Raw genomic sequence first — 17,262 nt, 5'->3', positions numbered from 1 at the left:
GAGCAAGTCGGCAGCTATTGGTGACACCCCCTCTAACTGTTAAACACAGAGAGAGAGAAATGATATGCCACATGTGCTTAATCCATTAACTCGGCGAAAGGCAGACTAACAGACGACACGCGTCGTGCTGTGCCAAGAGCTTAACGAGTATCACGTGTGAATCGAAGGGAAATAACTGCATTTAAAACATAGTGTTCGCATTACGACTCCAAGAGTTCTCCCCCTTGCCATATATGTTTAAGTCAATATATATATATATATATATATATACTCTTCAAAAGAAGAAACGCAAAACCACATTGTCGTAACATTTGGAGAATTGATTTAATTATTGAATGGTGAGTCCGATAATTATCAAATGTTGCAGGATTGTTCACAATTCACTCTAGTCCATTGTGAGTAAGTGATAGGACACACCACCAAGGTCAAGGTCATCTGGAGTCAATACCGGGTGTGGCCTCCGCATGTGTTGACAACTGCCTGGCACCGCCTGGCACCGCCTGCCCATTGAAGCAACCAGAGTACGGATGACGTCCCGGGGGATGGTGGCCCACTCGGCCTGCAAGGCTGCTGCCAGCTCGGGCAGGGTCTGGGGCTGTGGTTGTCGCTGTCGGAGGCGTCGGTCCAACTCGTCCCATAGATGCTCAATTGGGTTCAAATCCGGTGATATCGATGGCCAAGGAAGGACATTAATGTTGTTGTTCTGTAGGAAAGCCGTTGTGAGACGTGCTGTGTGAGGCCTGGCGTTGTCATGTTGGAACACTGCGTTGGCGTTGGCCATAACTGGAACGATGTGTGGCCGGAGGATCTGGTCAATGTAGCCCTGTGCATTCAGTTTGCCCTGCACGTGGACCAGGTCAGTTCTGCCAGTGTGAGATGGCTGCCCACACCATGACACTACCCCCGCCGAATCTGTCCACTTCCTGCACGCAGTTTGCCGCATAACGTTCACCACGACGCCTATACACGCGACATCTTCCATCATGACCTCGGAGCAGAAATCGGGACTCGTCACTGAACCACACCTGTCTCCATCGCAGTTGAGGCCATTGTCGATGAATCTGGCACCACTGCAGTCGGAGTCGACGGTGTTGTGGTGTTAAGATGACACCTCGAACTGGACGTCTGGCACGAATTCCTACCTCACGTAGGCGGTTCCGTACGGTCTGGTCGGATATCCTGCGCAAACCTGGTATTGCTGCGGCTGTGGAGGTGGCAGTAGTCAATCGTTCCCGAAGGTGGCGTACCCGGATGTAGCGGTCCTGCCCGGGGGTAGTGACCCATGGTCGACCGGATCTAGGGAGGTCACGTGTTGATCCATGTTGCTGGTAACGGTCCCACAGTCTGGAGATGGTGCTTGGGGACACATGGAATGCCCTGGCAACGGCCGTTCTGGATTCGCCTGCGTCTAGTCGGCCGATGGCATTGTTTCTCTGCGGTTCACTGAGACGTGGCATGTCCTGGATTGTCAACTGTCGGCCAGATACAGAGGCCAGGTAAGCGAACACCCTGCACTTTTATACTGTCGGTGTTCATGTTGCACGTGCAGACAACGCACGTGCAGTGGTGACATGGTTTGCACGTGGCTGCGTTTTTGCGAATATTCACATTTTGGAACTTTATTGTACAGTAGCTGCATTTTATCGAATGTAACCGTGCGAATGTGTTTGGGACATGCAATGACCTTATATTCACAAAGCATGAACCGGTAGGAAACATAAAATCGGAGTTATAACCCATTTGTACCCTTTTGCGTTACTAATTTTAAACAGCAGCTCACTTACTATAATCGTTCTAACAATGATTAAAACGTATCCATTAACTCCCAAGATTTTAGGGTATATAATTTTACCCTTCATACCCTCTGGCAGAAACCCTGGACACTGATATTAGAATAATAGAAATAGTAAAACGGATTTTATGCATTTCAATAATTTATTGCGACACAAGATACTTTCAATAGTATCTTAAGGTGAACATGACTTCACACGGTCACAACTGTAAAGAAGAAAAAAAGAGTAAAATATCCATTCACTTAAAAACAATCCTGGTATTCCTGGAGAAGGCAATTGGCTTAATTTTCCCCTATTTATGCCCCACCCTTAGGATCCGGGGTGGGGGGTAGAATGACCAAATTCACAAGGAAATGGGTCACGGATATGTTCTAGTAGATCTGAACAAATTAGTTTAAATGCAATTTCTATATAACTATCGTGAACTCCATCCCCACCCCAGGGACATTCACAAGTTATATACACTGGTCATCTATTTGCCTTTACATATATTTAAATACTATCCAGCTATAGCATTTAGAGAAAATGAGCTGGCCTAAAACCGTTTCACCATGTATTTCCATCATTTTACTCCGACACAATATTAGTTGTAATCCATGTAAAAATATGTAGTGATTCATTTGCAACCCTATATAGTTGTTCAGGGCTGTAACTAGGATTTAAACAATGAACCAATGAGCATGGAAGGTGCAAGACACTAGGGGACCTGGGGGCATGACCCACCCCCAGGACATTTTCTAGAGGCTCTGAAATACCATTTTGCGGCCATTTCAGGGAGGTCACATACTTAAAACAATAAACAGTAATTTTCTATTATTTTACACACACACCCTTTGACTTTCTCCCACACCAGGGTTGGGACATAGCCCAGTGGTAAAGCGCGGTCGGTTTGGGATCGATCCCAGTCGGCGGGCCCATTGGCCTATTTCTCGTTTCAGCCAGTGCACCACGACTGGGATGGTTCATATAAAAGATGCCTTGCTACTAATGGAAAAATGTAGCTGGTTTACTCTCTAAGACTATATGTCAAAATTACCAAATGTTTGACATCCAATAACCGATGATTAATACATCAATGTGCTCTAGTGGTGTCGTTAAATTACCCCCCCCCTCCCAACCCCCCCCCCAAAAAAAAACCCCAACAAAATAAAATAAAAAAAAACTTTTCCCCCAACACCATTGACCCTCAACCCTAGCTACGGTCCTGCTGTTTGGATATTCAAAGCTAATACAGATTCGGGGTTTTCTTTTAACTCTGGCAAAAATCTGCCTGCATCCCCAACCAAAATTGGAGCCCGTACGCTTATGCTGCTTCATTTTTTTTTAAATTATTATTTTGGGCTCTGTCGCATAGGCCCTTGGATAGGGGGGTCAGAATTTGTTTATGTGTGGCACAAAATGTAGTTGGAACTGATGACGGAGTTTTTGAGAAGTCAAAAACGTGAAACGTTTAGGCATGACGCACGGTAATCCGAGCGGACGTAGACAATGTGCGCCCTACCGCAATAGGTCACTGGAGATGTCACACAAGTAATTGTTAAAACCATTATTATCGGAATCATGAATTTCTAATTGTGCAACGTCTTCTGACATGTTCACAGAGGAAGTGAGAGAAGAACCAATCACTGGCTGTTGGTCCCGCGAAGTATTGTATCTGGGTCAAACGGCGATAATAATATAGGTCAACTACACTTTGAAGTTTTTGCGATTTTTCTTTGATATTTTTATCAACAATGTAAGATCGTTTTATGATTTGTGATTATTACATCCTGAATACAACATTTTATTTGCATGAAATAATTTGTTTAACGATTTTTGATACAAAAACAATGTTTCGGGTCGTTGCCTACACAACGGAGTGTCCGCCCTGCTAAAGCATGTGGTCATTTAAAAAAAAAAAAAAATTGTTATTTTAAAAAAAATATTTATCACCATATTTTTAAAATAAAAAACGCGATTACTTACTCGGAATCTATTGCAGACCATTATCCTGCAGTAATTTAAAAATATTTTATAGGTCCATACCTACCGCACGATTTTTTGGGGGTGTTGCGCAACACAAAAAAGGACCGTGTCAATGTTCTAAAAACTGTCGATAACTGTTGCGTGGAAAACATTTAACCTCGTGGTGAGGGTGTGTACATCCCCCACGCACCCACACCCATTGGTACAGGCCTAACATACTAATCATCAGCGTACGGGATCCCGTTTTGTTTTGTAAAAGTGGGAAGGGGAGAGGGGCATGCTAATTTGTGCTCGAATTAAACGAAAATACTAGAAACTGAAAAAACTAACATTTATTAATTTTATAGCGTTACTGCCAACCAGCTATATATAATATAGGGTTTCAAACGAAGCACTACACAATTTTATATGGATTACAACTAATATTGTGGGAGAAATGGTCGAAATATTAGTACATGATGAAACAATCTGATTAAAATTAGCTCTACTGGGTCTAGCCAGTAGATCTAACAGCATTGCGTGGACTCCCATGTCCAGGTGATATTTCATCTATAAATAACAATTTAAATATCGACCAATTACACTTCGTCTTTTATAGCGTTATTCGGGAAAATGGGAAGAATTTTGAAAATAGCAATTAGTAAAAAAGTTAATAGAATAAATAAATAATTTAAAAAAAAGGTTACAAGCCAAAAAAGAAGAAGAATTGACTGCTCGGCCGAATATTTATATAATTTGGAGCATTTTAGAAGGACAGTCCAAAATTAAATAAGAGAAAGAAGAGAGGATCGGACTATTTAATAATATTTAAAAAACAGAAGAAGTAATTTCGACATAAAATTTTGAACGCAGATCTAAAAGTTTAAAGTCCGATCGATATTTTCACGCGAGTGGCCTCGTTAAGGCCGTTTGGGTGCACAGCTTAAAGGGACGAGATGGGTTGCATCCCGTCAAGAAAACCCCTAGATGACACACTCCGAGCTATGCCTTCGATGAGGAAAGACGTGTCGCTCTGCTCTCTCGAGTTGCCCCCCCCCCCCCCCCCCACCTGGGGGGACTTATTGCAAGCTACGGCTCTTTGTTAGAGTACCGCGTCGCTTACATTGGCTCACGGGCAACCGTGACTTTGGTGTATGGCGACGCGGTAACGAACACGACGAAGAGGAAGGGAAGAGGAAGGAGGAAGAGGAAACCTGCACCAGGGACGGCTCAGGGGGGACCTAAACTGGCGGCTCAACCGCCAGCGGCGGTCCTGTCTGCGTCGCCGCCCCCACCCCCGGGACCCGATCAACCAGTGCCAGCCGACGCAGAAACCTCTGAACAGACTGAGCCAGCGGTCCAGTCGACGCCGCTGTTGGACACAGCTATCTGCGAAACTCCACGGCGTGCGTCTCCCGTTCCAACCCCTTCGAGGCGGTCGGCGTCGAGACCCCCACCCCCGGGGGGCTCCGCCAAGACCCCTATAGATGGCGCTGCTGCGAAGCGGAAGGCCGTCACCCCACCGAGTAGTGACCAGCCAGCCAAGGCCCGGCCTTCCGCGACCGCCCGGGGCAGGGACGCCGCCTGGAGCCGAGCCATCTCCAAGATCAAGGGCCAGTACGCTCGATACTTGGTCGGGGACACCTCGGACACCAGCTCACTGCCGGGAGGCATTCTTGAGGGCAACTTTAAGAAGTTTCCTGACGGAGTTGAGTGTGCCATCCACGCCATGGAACTACGAGACGGGAAGTTTGGACTTGTGGTGACGTCGCGCCGAGATGATCTCTACAGACAGGGAATACTCTTCGAAGACATGGACAACTACACCATCCACAGAGTACTGAAGATCATCGCCGGTGCCCATTACGTCGAGCTAGCTAAGACCTTGCTAGCCCACCGTTGGAGGAAACTGGTGCCACAGTTCAACGCCAAGCACTTCATCTCGTCCCCGTAGTCGCCAACCGTTCCAAGGGCTTAGTTGGACTTTAATTGTTTTTTTTGGTTTTTTGGGGGTTTTTGGTAAACAGTCCGACGCACTTTATTTTGGCAGCCCGTCTAAATTGCTCAAATCACTTTAAAACCCTTTCGGTCGAGCAGTCTAATTTTGTTCTTTGGACTTAAATGTTTGTCCAGACGTGAGTTGTATGAATGAGCTCATTTTGGCTTTAGGTCTTTGACCTAACTACTAAATTCGTATTCCAAATTCCGCCCACCTTAAACTCACACGCCCCCCCCCCCCCCCCCCCCCCCCCCGGACCGGACCATTTAGATCGGACTTTAAACTTTTAGACCTCCGTTCAAAATTATATGTCGAAATTATTCTTTTTTTTTAAAATATTATTAAATAGTCCGATCCTCTCTTCTTTCTCTTATTTATTTTTGGACTGTCCATCTAAAATGCTCCAAATTATATAAATATTCGGCCCAGCAGTCAATTCTTTTTATTTTTGGCTTGTAACTTTATTTATTTTTATTTTTTTAATTCTATTAACTTTTTTACTAATAGCTATTTTCAAAATTCAGCCCATTTTCAACTCTATCCTCCCCTCATCCCGAGTCAGGCCACCGATCTTATCGGAGGTCGGACTCTGGATGGGCGTGTTCGAAACCCTAGTGGTATATGGACACGTTAAATTGTTATCTATCTATCTATCCTAGATGACAGTCGATAGACGTTGAAGGTGTAGTGCTGTGCTGAAATACAGATCTTGAGAAGCCGGATCCGTCTGAACGAGAGAGAGGGTATCAGACTAGGGTATAGTCCAGTCGTCATGGGTTGGTATAGTGGTGCGGACGGGCCCCGACTCCAGAGAGTACGTGATGGTATCACTATAAAGCAAGGTAAAGTCTAGAAAAAGAGTAGTAGGGTCTTGAAACGAATTTTATATAAAATGTTATATTGCAATTAGTTTCTGGCATACTTCGTAATTCACCCGTATTATTTCGTATACACTCGGCATTATCCCGAATGTTTTCAAATTCTTTTTAAATCACTGGCATGATTTTGCAAGTAAGGTTTTGATTGGTCGAATGAAAGGTCAACTGGACATGAGCTCCAACGGGCTGCTGTTAGATCCACATGTAATAGTGGAGCTAATTTTAATTAGATTGATGATGAAAAGGTTTCAGGCCAGCTCATTTCGCCCGAATATCTCTGTCGTTTTCGCCCGAATTTTAGTTTTTGGTACTAATACATGGGCGGATCCAGGAAATATTTTTAGGGGGGGGGGGACCAAAAAAGAAGGGCACATTGACTCGTCAAAAGGGCACCTTACTACAAGTTTTGATATTTACAATTAATATGAATTCCTACAGTTCTACGTCATAATATACTAGCAATAATGAAGTAAATTGGCGTCACTCGCGTTAGAACCTCAATGGGGCCCCATTGAGACTCAATAACACAGACACATATCTGCAAGCTTGCGCATGTACACGAAAATCTTGATTTCATTTATCTACAATATAATTATTGTTTACTTAAAAAAAAAAAAATTCTACAAACAAAAAGGGCACTTGGACATTTTGAGGGCACTTGAACAATTTTGGGGGGGGGACGCGTCCCCCTGGTCCCCCCCCCCTTGGATCCGCCCATGTAATATATTTATCAAAAGACAATATATTCAACACAACTGCGGTTTACCTCATGATGATTATTTTATCTTTATAGCATTTGTAGATGCGTGTGCAGGGAGTGGGTCGACCGCCCACCCCCACCCCCACCCCCTCCCGGTCCCTGCTCAAGCAGATTTATTGGAGAAAAAAAAACCCCCAAAAAACAAAAAAAACAATCAATACATATTCCGGCGGAGCATGACTGAAATCCCCTATAAACTTCGCTCTCCAGACACCCCGACCTAAAATCCCAGCACACACACCTGTTTTTATTTTTGTTTTTTTAAAAGAAACCGCTACCAAAAAACAAAAAAACAATAACAAACAATAGCACACGCCATTTGACGGGTCATTTCTATTTTTAAAAAACCCATAAGATATACAACAACAATTTAGCAAATATTTGGATGTGCGATTGTAAGACTATTCATTGACATTTTCTTACTTTGTTTTTGGCAAAAATGTCAAAAAGTTATTTTAGAAAACGATTTTTAAATCAAAACATGCTAAGTGACGTCATTGTGATGACGCTTGACGTGTATAAACGTCAACGGCAGGAAACGGGGTAAACGATCGGCACGTTAATGAATTAGAATTGAAAGGGGAAGAACTGGAAATAGAAGTGGCTCCCATCAGAAAACAAAAAGAAAGAAAAAATTAAAATGGAAGAAAAACACATAAAAGAGGACAAAGAAAATTGTGAGTAGAATTACGAATTAGTGTAGCCTAATCAGGGGCCTATTTCACTAAACATCGTAAATTTACGTTTACGTGTAAAACTTACACCTGTCGTACGTCTACCTCTACGTGTACGTTTACTCCATTTCACGAAGCCGGTCGTAGAAATACTACTAACTTACTTTGCACGTAAATCTACGTCTGTTTTCTTTTGCAGCTCATTTAGCAGAAATTTGACATCTAAAGCCGATTATTAATAAATCAATGTGCTCTAGTACTGTCGTTAAACAAAACAACCTTATAACTTTTAAAAGAAACAACGAATAAATTTGATAAAGTTTGGAAACCACCGTTTCCGGTATACCAACACACGGTTGTACTGTACCAAATAAACTCCTATAGGCGACAATGTTAACCTATATAGTTGAAAACACTATATTATGGGTCAATTCCCTATATTTGCTTTGGGAGTGTGTGTGTGTGTCTGGAGGTGTGTGTGTGTGGGGGGGGGGGGGGGCACTGATGGATCGGGTACAAACTCTATATCAGATTTTGGGTTACAATGGTAAAAATTAATGTGATAAAAAAAAGTAGTAGATATACTGCAAAAAGGGTCTGCATTAAAAAAACAAAAAATTCATGTCCACCCCATGGATCCGCAACTAAAATTTTCCTAGGTCATAAATGAGTTTATTATTTGTGTAGGCGAAATACAAAATGACGTTTGGGCGCAGTGGCGTAGCGTGGGTTGCCAGCGCCCAGGGCAAGGCAAGTATTGCGCCCCCTAACCCGTGGACCGTTAGCACTCCTCGAGTCCCTTCCACCAGTCCAGAATTTTGCACCCAGGGCAAACGCCCCGGTGCCCACGCTACGACATTGTTCGGGTGTATTATTATTATTATTATTATTTATTATTATTATTATTATTATTATTATTATTATTATTATTATTATTATTATTATTATTTTTTTTTGTTTGTTTTATTATTATTATTATTATTATTATTATTTTTTTTATTATTATTATTTTTTTTTTTTTTTTTTTTTTTTGTTTGTCTAAACAACTTTCACCCCAATCAAAATAATAGTCAGTTGACCAGGCAGTCATTTGTACATGGATATATCTTTTATTTCTAAATTGTAGAGAAAATGTTATGTTGAATTTTAAAAAGATGAACGTAAAACATGGTACAGTGCGTCAAATATAAGTTTTAAAATAATACATTTGATAGCAGGGGCAGCTCTAGACATTTGTAAAGGGGAGAGGGGTGTCACAGAATTGTACTAGGAGCAAGCTGAGTTTGTGCAAGGCAAATGAGCCGAGATCCGAAATATTCGTAATGAAGACAAGAAGAGACGCGTTTTCAGGACAGTTTACCCCCCCCCCCCCTCCCCCATGTCCAGACCACGGTACGGGAAATAGGTACTGGGGGAAAATATCGTCTGTTTTTTTGCTGCATACATTTGCATATATCAAAAAATATGCAGACTCGTCTTAATAGAACGCTATCAGCCTATTTGAAAAATAAAAATAAAAAATTGAATGGATTAAAAAAAAAAAAGGTTTTGTTTAACGACACCACTAAAACAAATTGATTTATTATTCATCGGCTATTCGATGTCAAACATTTGGTAATTCTGACAAGTAGTTTTTAGAGGAAACCCGCTATATTTGTTTCCTAATGCAGCAAGGGATCTTTTATATCCGCTTTCTCACAGACAGGAAAGTACATACCACGGCCTTTGACCAGCTGTGATGCACTGGTCGGAACCAGAAGAAAAAATCAGTTGAATGGATCCACCTAGGTGGTTCGATCCTGTGACGCTGGCACCTCAAGCGAGCACGCAACCGACTGAGCTAAATCCCGCCCTAAGTGGATCAAATGACACAGGTAACAAAACTGACTATCACTGGATTAATAAAGGGAGTTAATTTGTTAAACACTTTACAAAAACCAAAAGTGTGACCATGTTATGAATTATGGAAGTGGATGTAGCAATTTATGTGTGCGACTAGTTGTGGTCGAGGGCACTCTTAGATTTACGTCTAACTTTACTCGTAACTTACGTTTACACTTCTTTGTGAAATGCTCTTCAGTCGTAGATTTACGTTTACGTGCAAAACGTAGCTTACGATGTTTAGTGAAATTGGCTCCAGGGCCGTATCTGGGGGGGGGGGGGGGGGGGGGGGGGGGGGGGGGGGGGGGGGGGGGGGGGGGGGGGGATCCGGAAAGCATTAAAGAAACTTAAAGAAAATTATCTTCTTAACTGTTTAAGGAGTTTTAGACTATTAACTACTCAGTTGCCCGCCCCCCCCCCCCCCCCAACAAAAAATCCTAGCTATGGCCCTGCTAATCGATTGTGGAGAGGCGACACCGAAAAGCGTTAATAAATAGGCCTACATATATTTGACATATATTTACTTTTTATTTTTCATCTTTTAAAACTTAAACGTAATATTTTGTCCAAAATTTTGAAAAATAAAAACTACAGACCTGTAAACAACGTCTGCTTGTTATTCCAATGACGTCACTTTGCATCTCAAAAACCATAAACTGGGTACCGTACATGACGTTTCCGTTTTAAGAATGCTGGAAAAATTCCAATGGAAAATTGCTATTGAATGTTTTTTTGTTTGCACATTACTAATGCACCTGAATGTGTTTGAAGAAAATCTTGATTAAAAAGATAATTGTACCTTTCAGTAAATTACGGAAAATGGATCCAAGTGAAATTACGGCAGGGGCGTAGCGTGATCTGGACCTGGGGAGGGGTGGGGTGGGTGGGGGGGGGGGGGGGGTTCGAATATAAACCAAGTGGACCTTTTTCTATTTTGTTTTTGCACCACCAAAAACTCCATATGTATAAACCTGTATGTTTTAGTTCTGAAAGCGGACCATTTGCGGGGGGGGGGGGGGGGGGGGGGGTTCGGTCGGTAAGATGTTAGGCTTATATTTTAAATTTATTATGTACGAAGCCAAATCAAGGGTGCGAAAAGTAACTGTCGTTGACCTTAATAACTTATCTATGAATAGTTTATTTGGGTTGAGTAGATTTTGAGGATTAAATTTAATATTATTTAAAGGCGCTCTGTCACGGATGGTTGACCTAATTATTGACCCAACAGTTGATTTGTACCTAAATGTACTTTATTGAACCATGTACATAACCAGTATATTCCACTTATTATTGATATTTTATAAAAATAATTGAATTATGTCAACGGTCCATAATTCAGAAAAAAATAACAGCGATTTGGAGAGCAGAGGTGTGACGTATTATTTTGAGTCACGTGGCGGGCATCCCCCGAATAACCGCAGTGTCAAAACGATTTACCAAGCTTATGTAACGAAAACGCTTTACCGTCCTCTACGACGTAGGGTAAATAGAAACAAATAAGTTATTAAAAATCAATAAAAACATGTACTAACTGATAATAAGCTTATACATTAATTTATTTTAGTAACAGAAGCATGTTAAACGTAGACAATCCCGACTAGTAAGGCCTTTGCATCTATTGATATTTGCCCCTGCGTGTGCTGTAACCTCACCGTGGTGCAGGGGTGTAACATTCTCTTTGAGAATGGCCAATACAGCACAAAAGTTTTGAGTAAAATTCAGTATCCGTAAAATTCTGTGATATTTGTGTTTTTGCACAGTTCTTTACACTGTTTTTGTTTAAGTCTTGAATTTTTATATTGATGTTGATCATCACTTTATTTATTTGCATTACCATAGTTTGACACCCAATAGCCGATGTATTTTTCGTGCTGGGGTGTCGTTAAACATTCATTCATTCTATTGATATTTGAAAACAACTATTTTCGACTATTTTGTAGACTGTATTTTTTTTTTTATTATTTTTTTTTTTTTTTTTTTTAACAAAATGAAATTCTAGCAAACAACAGGAGTTAAAGGTATTGACCCGGGGTATATGTTAAAAGGTACGTGTACCCCAGAACGAAGATCAATTCCTTCAATAATGAACATATTTATGAAAAACGAAAAACATTACGTTCATAACAACTGTATCATCACCAATCACCGCCAACACCTGCAGCCTCTGTTAAGAGTACAGGTGTAGTCCTCAAACGTTTTCAGCAAAAGGTATTGCATCCCATTTCATGTTTGTCACTGATGCATCATATCATCAAAATGGCATCTACATGTTGGTCAAAAAACATTTTGAAATACTTGGAAATTACCTTCCAGAAAGTAACATTTTCTAATTTGCCTTAATCCTATGGGACATTTGCAAATTCAATAGCACTAAAACCAACCCTCGCCCACTACCGACCCTGGTCGGACTGCTTGTGCTCCATTGTACATGCCAGTGCGGGCGACCCTCGCTGCTACCCACCCCAAACCTTTTCCTGTCCTGGACGGAGGAGCCGGGGAATGTCGACACCTGCGCACATGACAGACGTGTGCTACAACAGCTTGTTCTGAATGTGCACCTATGACCTGGCCTGACTTAACCTGATTACTTTCTGTTATTTACCTTTTATTTCTAACTTATGTCTAAGTGGTTGATAAATCAACGAAAAGTGAACTGCTGTCATTGTGTAATTATCGAATGCTACGAAGTCATCAGTATAACAGAAAGTACAATTAAACATTTTTGCCAGATTCGTTACAAATTCTGAATGAATGAATGAATGAATGTTTAACGACACCCCAGCACGAAAAATACATCCGCTATTGCGTGTCAAACTATGGTAATGCAAATAAATAAAGCGATGATCAACATCAATATAAAAATTCAAGATTTAAACAAAAACAGTGTAAAGAACTGTGCAAAAACACAAATATCACAGATAGATACTGAATTTTACTCAAAACTTCAATGTTGTGCTGTATTGGCTATTCTCAAAGAAAATGTTACAGCACGCGCAGGGGAATTCTGAATCATGTACACTGCAACTTTGGTAAGGGGATTGCTAAATGATGAAGACAAGCAAACATTGTTTTATGGGAAAGTTGTGCAATATTAAAAAAACAGAAACAAGTGGACCTCAGCTTTTGCGGGAGGGTTCGGAGACCCCTCCCCCCTAAATAAGGGCTTGAACGCACCTCAACTAAACACAGTGATTATTAATTTTGAAGTTATTTACTACAGGAATTATCTTAACTATTCCTGTAGTAAATTAATATTTGGTCACAATACTATAATAATACAACCTTAGATATAGTAAAGTTAAGAACAATAGTAATTACTGTGGTTTTATAAGTTATAGAAAACTGACCCTGAGGCAGTAAAAGTTCCTTTTTCTATTGTGAAAAAGATCAGTAATGTCCATAGAAAGCTCACCACAGATCAGTATTCTATTTGGGTCGAAATGCTACTTTAAACTGGTACTGGAATATTGAACTAGCATATACTAGTCTTAAAACAGCATTCTACAGCTGTATGTAATTTTCTGCATGTGATTAAATTTTAATTTCACGATAATGTGTTAAAGTTATAATATACCTGTGAAACCATGACTTACTTGCCTATGATTTCGAATATTTTGCTGTTTTTCAGAGCTTTTCTACTTCTGTCATGAAGGGTTTGGGCATCTTCTGTATATGGACATTGACCTCATTCCTGTGTCACCAAAGCGCAAAAGCTTTTCTCCAGACAAGTCTTACCAATTTTGAAGGCCAAGGTATTTTACTCTCCCTCTCTCTGACTCTCTCACAAGTTTTGACATTTTTCTCGCTAGTGGACATTCAGAGACGGTGGGACAAAATATTCTACATGATAATCCTGTCACATATGGCCGCCACCTTTGCCACGAACTGCAGCATGGCATTCATGCAAGCTTCCTCCACGTTTGCCATCAAACTGATGGAACCCATCACGAGTGCTGTGGTTCAGCATCTCGTCCACAAAACATCTCTTTCCAAATCCACTCTCATCAGTCTGCCTCTGATCGTCCCAGGAGCCGTTGTCTTCGTCGGAAACCCTTTTGAGACGTCATCGATCTCCAGGGGCGTACTAATGGCGTGTACCTCCAACATCATCGTAGCAATCAGAAACGTAACCATCAACTCAGAAGGCAGCAAGTCCACAACCATAAGACTTCGGCCTGCCGTGTACGTCTACAGTGCTGTAGTGTGCACTACAACAGCTGTTGCTGTTGTGTATGCGATGGAATTGAGAGGAATCGTTCAACACACGACGACACTGATTATCTGCTTGATGCTGACGTCAAGCTACTTTCATGTTGTCTACTCTTTCATGTCGACCAATGTCCTCATACACTACACGACAGTGGTGAGTCAAGGCATGATCAACATGGTCAAGCGAATCACGGTGGTGTTTCTTATGTACCTGTTTGGACAACGATATGCGACTCCATTGAATTTTGCAGGTTTGGCTATCTGCATACTTGGAATTGCGATATACATACATAGAAGAAGTGTCTTTGACAACGGAAACAGAGAACATGCACGTTCAGGTAAGCGAAGTGTAATAAGACATTCAACACAGATATGATTTTGTTATTTAATATTGTATTTTGACATTTCCAATGATAAAGCCTGCAAGTGTTAGAGATTTAATGATATGTTTGGCTGCTTCTAGGCGATGAAGGGTACTTTAAAAACAAATTAATCATCTACATTATACAACACTAACATGAAAACCTGTCTCTGAGCATCTATGTTTCAGAATTTGCCGATGATGATGATGATAACTAGTTTAACGTGCCCATATACCACTAGGGTTTTGAACACGCCCATCCCGAGTCCGACCTCCGATAAGATCGGTGGCCTGAATCGGGATGGAAGGTGTGTGTGTGTGTGTGTGTGTGTGTGTGTGTGTGTGTGTGTGTGTGTGTGTTGAAACTGGGCAGAATTTTGAAAATAGCAATTAGTAAAGAAGTTAATAGATAAAAAAAAAAAAAAAAAAAAAGGTTACAAGCCAAAAATAAAAAAAGAATTGACTGCTCAGTCGAATATTTATATAATTTGGAGCATTTTAGAAGGACATTCCAAAATTAAATAAGAGAAAGAAGAGAGGATCGGACTATTTAATAATATTAACAAAAAAAAGAAGTAATTTCGACATAAAAGTTTGAACGCAGATCTAAAAGTTTAAAAGTCTGATCGATATGTCCATGCGAGTGGCCTCGTTAAGGCCGTTTGGGTGCACAGCATCTACGGGGAGGTGATAATGTTCCTCTCCTCAAAGTGAGGCACCAGTCTCCTGTAGCTGTGGGTGCTAAGGCAGTGGACCATCTGTGGGTACTGGGCGCCGGTGACGATCTTCATGAATTTGCCGAGGAGCATGCCCCCACAAATCGACAAACACAAACTGCCCTTTTCAGATTTTTTTTTTTTTTACCTCCCTTACAAAATTGTGAAGTATCCCATGCATATATTTTAGTCATAAATATTGATATGTTTTTATTTAATTGTTACCTCTTTTGCCATGATCTTATTCTTCAACATTTAATTTGCAGATTTAATGAAACCACCGAATTGCAGACGTCAGCTGACTTGGATATATTTAGGCATGTTGGTAACTGGAATGATTATGTATGTTGGTAATACTGGTGTGAGTCTCAAAGACATACAGAAGTATGCTTCGAGTGACCATCTTCTTCATAAAACAGTCACACATTCGGTCAAAATGGTGCAACACAATTCTGTCGGCTTTTTAGCAGAATCTTTTAAAGACAGATCTTTTGGACCCAAGTCGTTTAAATTAATGAACCGAAGCCAACTACTTCCAGACATAGAGGCACGTTATTTGGCCAGAAATAAGAGTCAAATAAAGGAATTTCTAAATTGGCGTCTTTCGGATCATAGACAAAACACAAATGTATTGGCTCCGATGTTGGCAACCAATACTGAGATAATACGCGAAGCTCAAAGGATACATTTTAATTTATTTGGTGATATGATGGGTAAGTATAAGTACGCTATGCTCTTCGGTATTGCACCCTTTGAAAATAAAGGCGATTCTGCAATCAGTACCGGCGAAGTTTATTTATTAAGACGACTGGGAATCAAAATAGTGCACTACTGCACCTTCCCTTATTGTGCCAGAAAGAATGTACAAGACTATGCTCAAAAACTGAGCAACCAATATTCCAAGAACGAGCTGGTTATCGTGTTCCGTGGTGGCGGGAATCTGATAGGCTACAAGCTGGATGATATCATCAGAAAAGGCCTAATGAGAAGGTTCCATGGCTTCAAGATGTTCATAATGCCTCAAAGCATATTCGTTCGTGGTAATCGGTACGAGGGTGGTCACTTTGATCGCTGCAAGAAGCTATATTGCTGCAATGCAAACCTCACGATCCTGCTGAGGGACAGGCAATCACTGGGTATCGCTCTGAAATACTGGAATAACGGTACTAACTTGGCACTGGCACCAGACATGGCATTTCAGATTGGTTCAGTTAGCCGAACCATGTCTCCCATGTATGACGTAATGTGGCTAAAACGAAGTGACACGGAGGCACCCAAGTACTCGGCTAAAGCGTTGCTGTTTCCAAAGAATATAACCGTTAAAATATCTGAATGGGAGAACTGGAAAACTAACAAAGGTTTGACAACCATGGAAACTGTTTTCCTCATGGCAAACAATGGACTCGTGTTTCTTCAACGAGGACGAGTGGTGATCACCGATCGTCTCCACGGACACATTCTAAGCACTCTGTTGAACATACCCCACGTGTTGATTGATAACCAGTACAAAAAGCTTTCTTCCTTCCATAACACATGGACAAGAAGTCTTGAGAATGTGTTCATAACGGACGATAGTTCAAAGGCTATTAAACTTGCCTTGATTTTACTGGAAAAATACAAAGATGAGTTGCCATCTATTGCTCCCATAATGGACGTGAAAGAAGTTTTTTGAGCTAAAGGCCATCTCGATTAAACATATATATATATATTGGTATTTCTGTATCCTTGTTTCTGTTTTCCACGTGGGATCGTAAAGTTCTAGACATCGTTCCACACTTCTAAATGACCCGATTTTTCCCACCACGCTAAATTTCGTAGTGAGGTTGAAGTTTGCCTTCTGCTTGCAGCTTGTAGAAACGGGTCCACTTATCCACGTCGGGAACATACAGTTTGTACTGATCTGACATGTATCTTTTCTAATGGTTCTACCTCTAATTACGATGTTGTCCCCTTTCCATACTTTGATGTTCTAATTGACATGTTTTCATTTGTCCTTCCACTTGGGTTATCCAGATTTTGCACGGTGCTAGAAAAATCTGTCTTACCC

General features: G+C 41.1%; 1 protein-coding gene across 4 annotated transcripts; it reads left to right on the top strand.

Moving 5' to 3' along the window:
* The first annotated feature begins 6,520 nt into the window (after nt 1-6,520).
* On the top strand, nt 6,521-16,929 carry LOC121379354. Of its 4 annotated transcripts, none has more exons than XM_041507927.1 (4): nt 6,540-6,578; nt 9,750-9,922; nt 13,558-14,476; nt 15,482-16,929. In XM_041507927.1, the coding sequence occupies exons 2-4, from the start codon at nt 9,914-9,916 to the stop codon at nt 16,885-16,887; spliced, it is 2,334 nt and encodes a 777-aa protein (XP_041363861.1). In that variant the 5' UTR covers nt 6,540-6,578; nt 9,750-9,913; the 3' UTR covers nt 16,888-16,929. The 4 variants fall into 4 exon arrangements, with proteins under 4 accessions (XP_041363863.1, XP_041363861.1, XP_041363860.1 ...); XM_041507926.1 differs by lacking the exon at nt 6,540-6,578 and adding an exon at nt 7,879-8,051; XM_041507929.1 differs by lacking the exon at nt 9,750-9,922 and having other exon boundaries at nt 6,521-6,578.
* Nucleotides 16,930-17,262: the final 333 nt, after the last annotated feature.

Source organism: Gigantopelta aegis, chromosome 8 (assembly GCF_016097555.1).
Source record: "Gigantopelta aegis isolate Gae_Host chromosome 8, Gae_host_genome, whole genome shotgun sequence".
NCBI lineage: Eukaryota > Metazoa > Mollusca > Gastropoda > Neomphalida > Peltospiridae > Gigantopelta > Gigantopelta aegis.
The sequence above is the reverse complement of the archived record's forward strand: the minus strand, read 5'-3'. Positions and strand labels throughout refer to the sequence as shown.

Coding starts and splice junctions, on each gene's coding strand:
- LOC121379354 (XM_041507927.1), top strand. Junction 14,477..15,481: donor CAGAGAACATGCACGTTCAG/GTAAGCGAAGTG, acceptor TTTAATTTGCAG/ATTTAATGAAACCACCGAAT.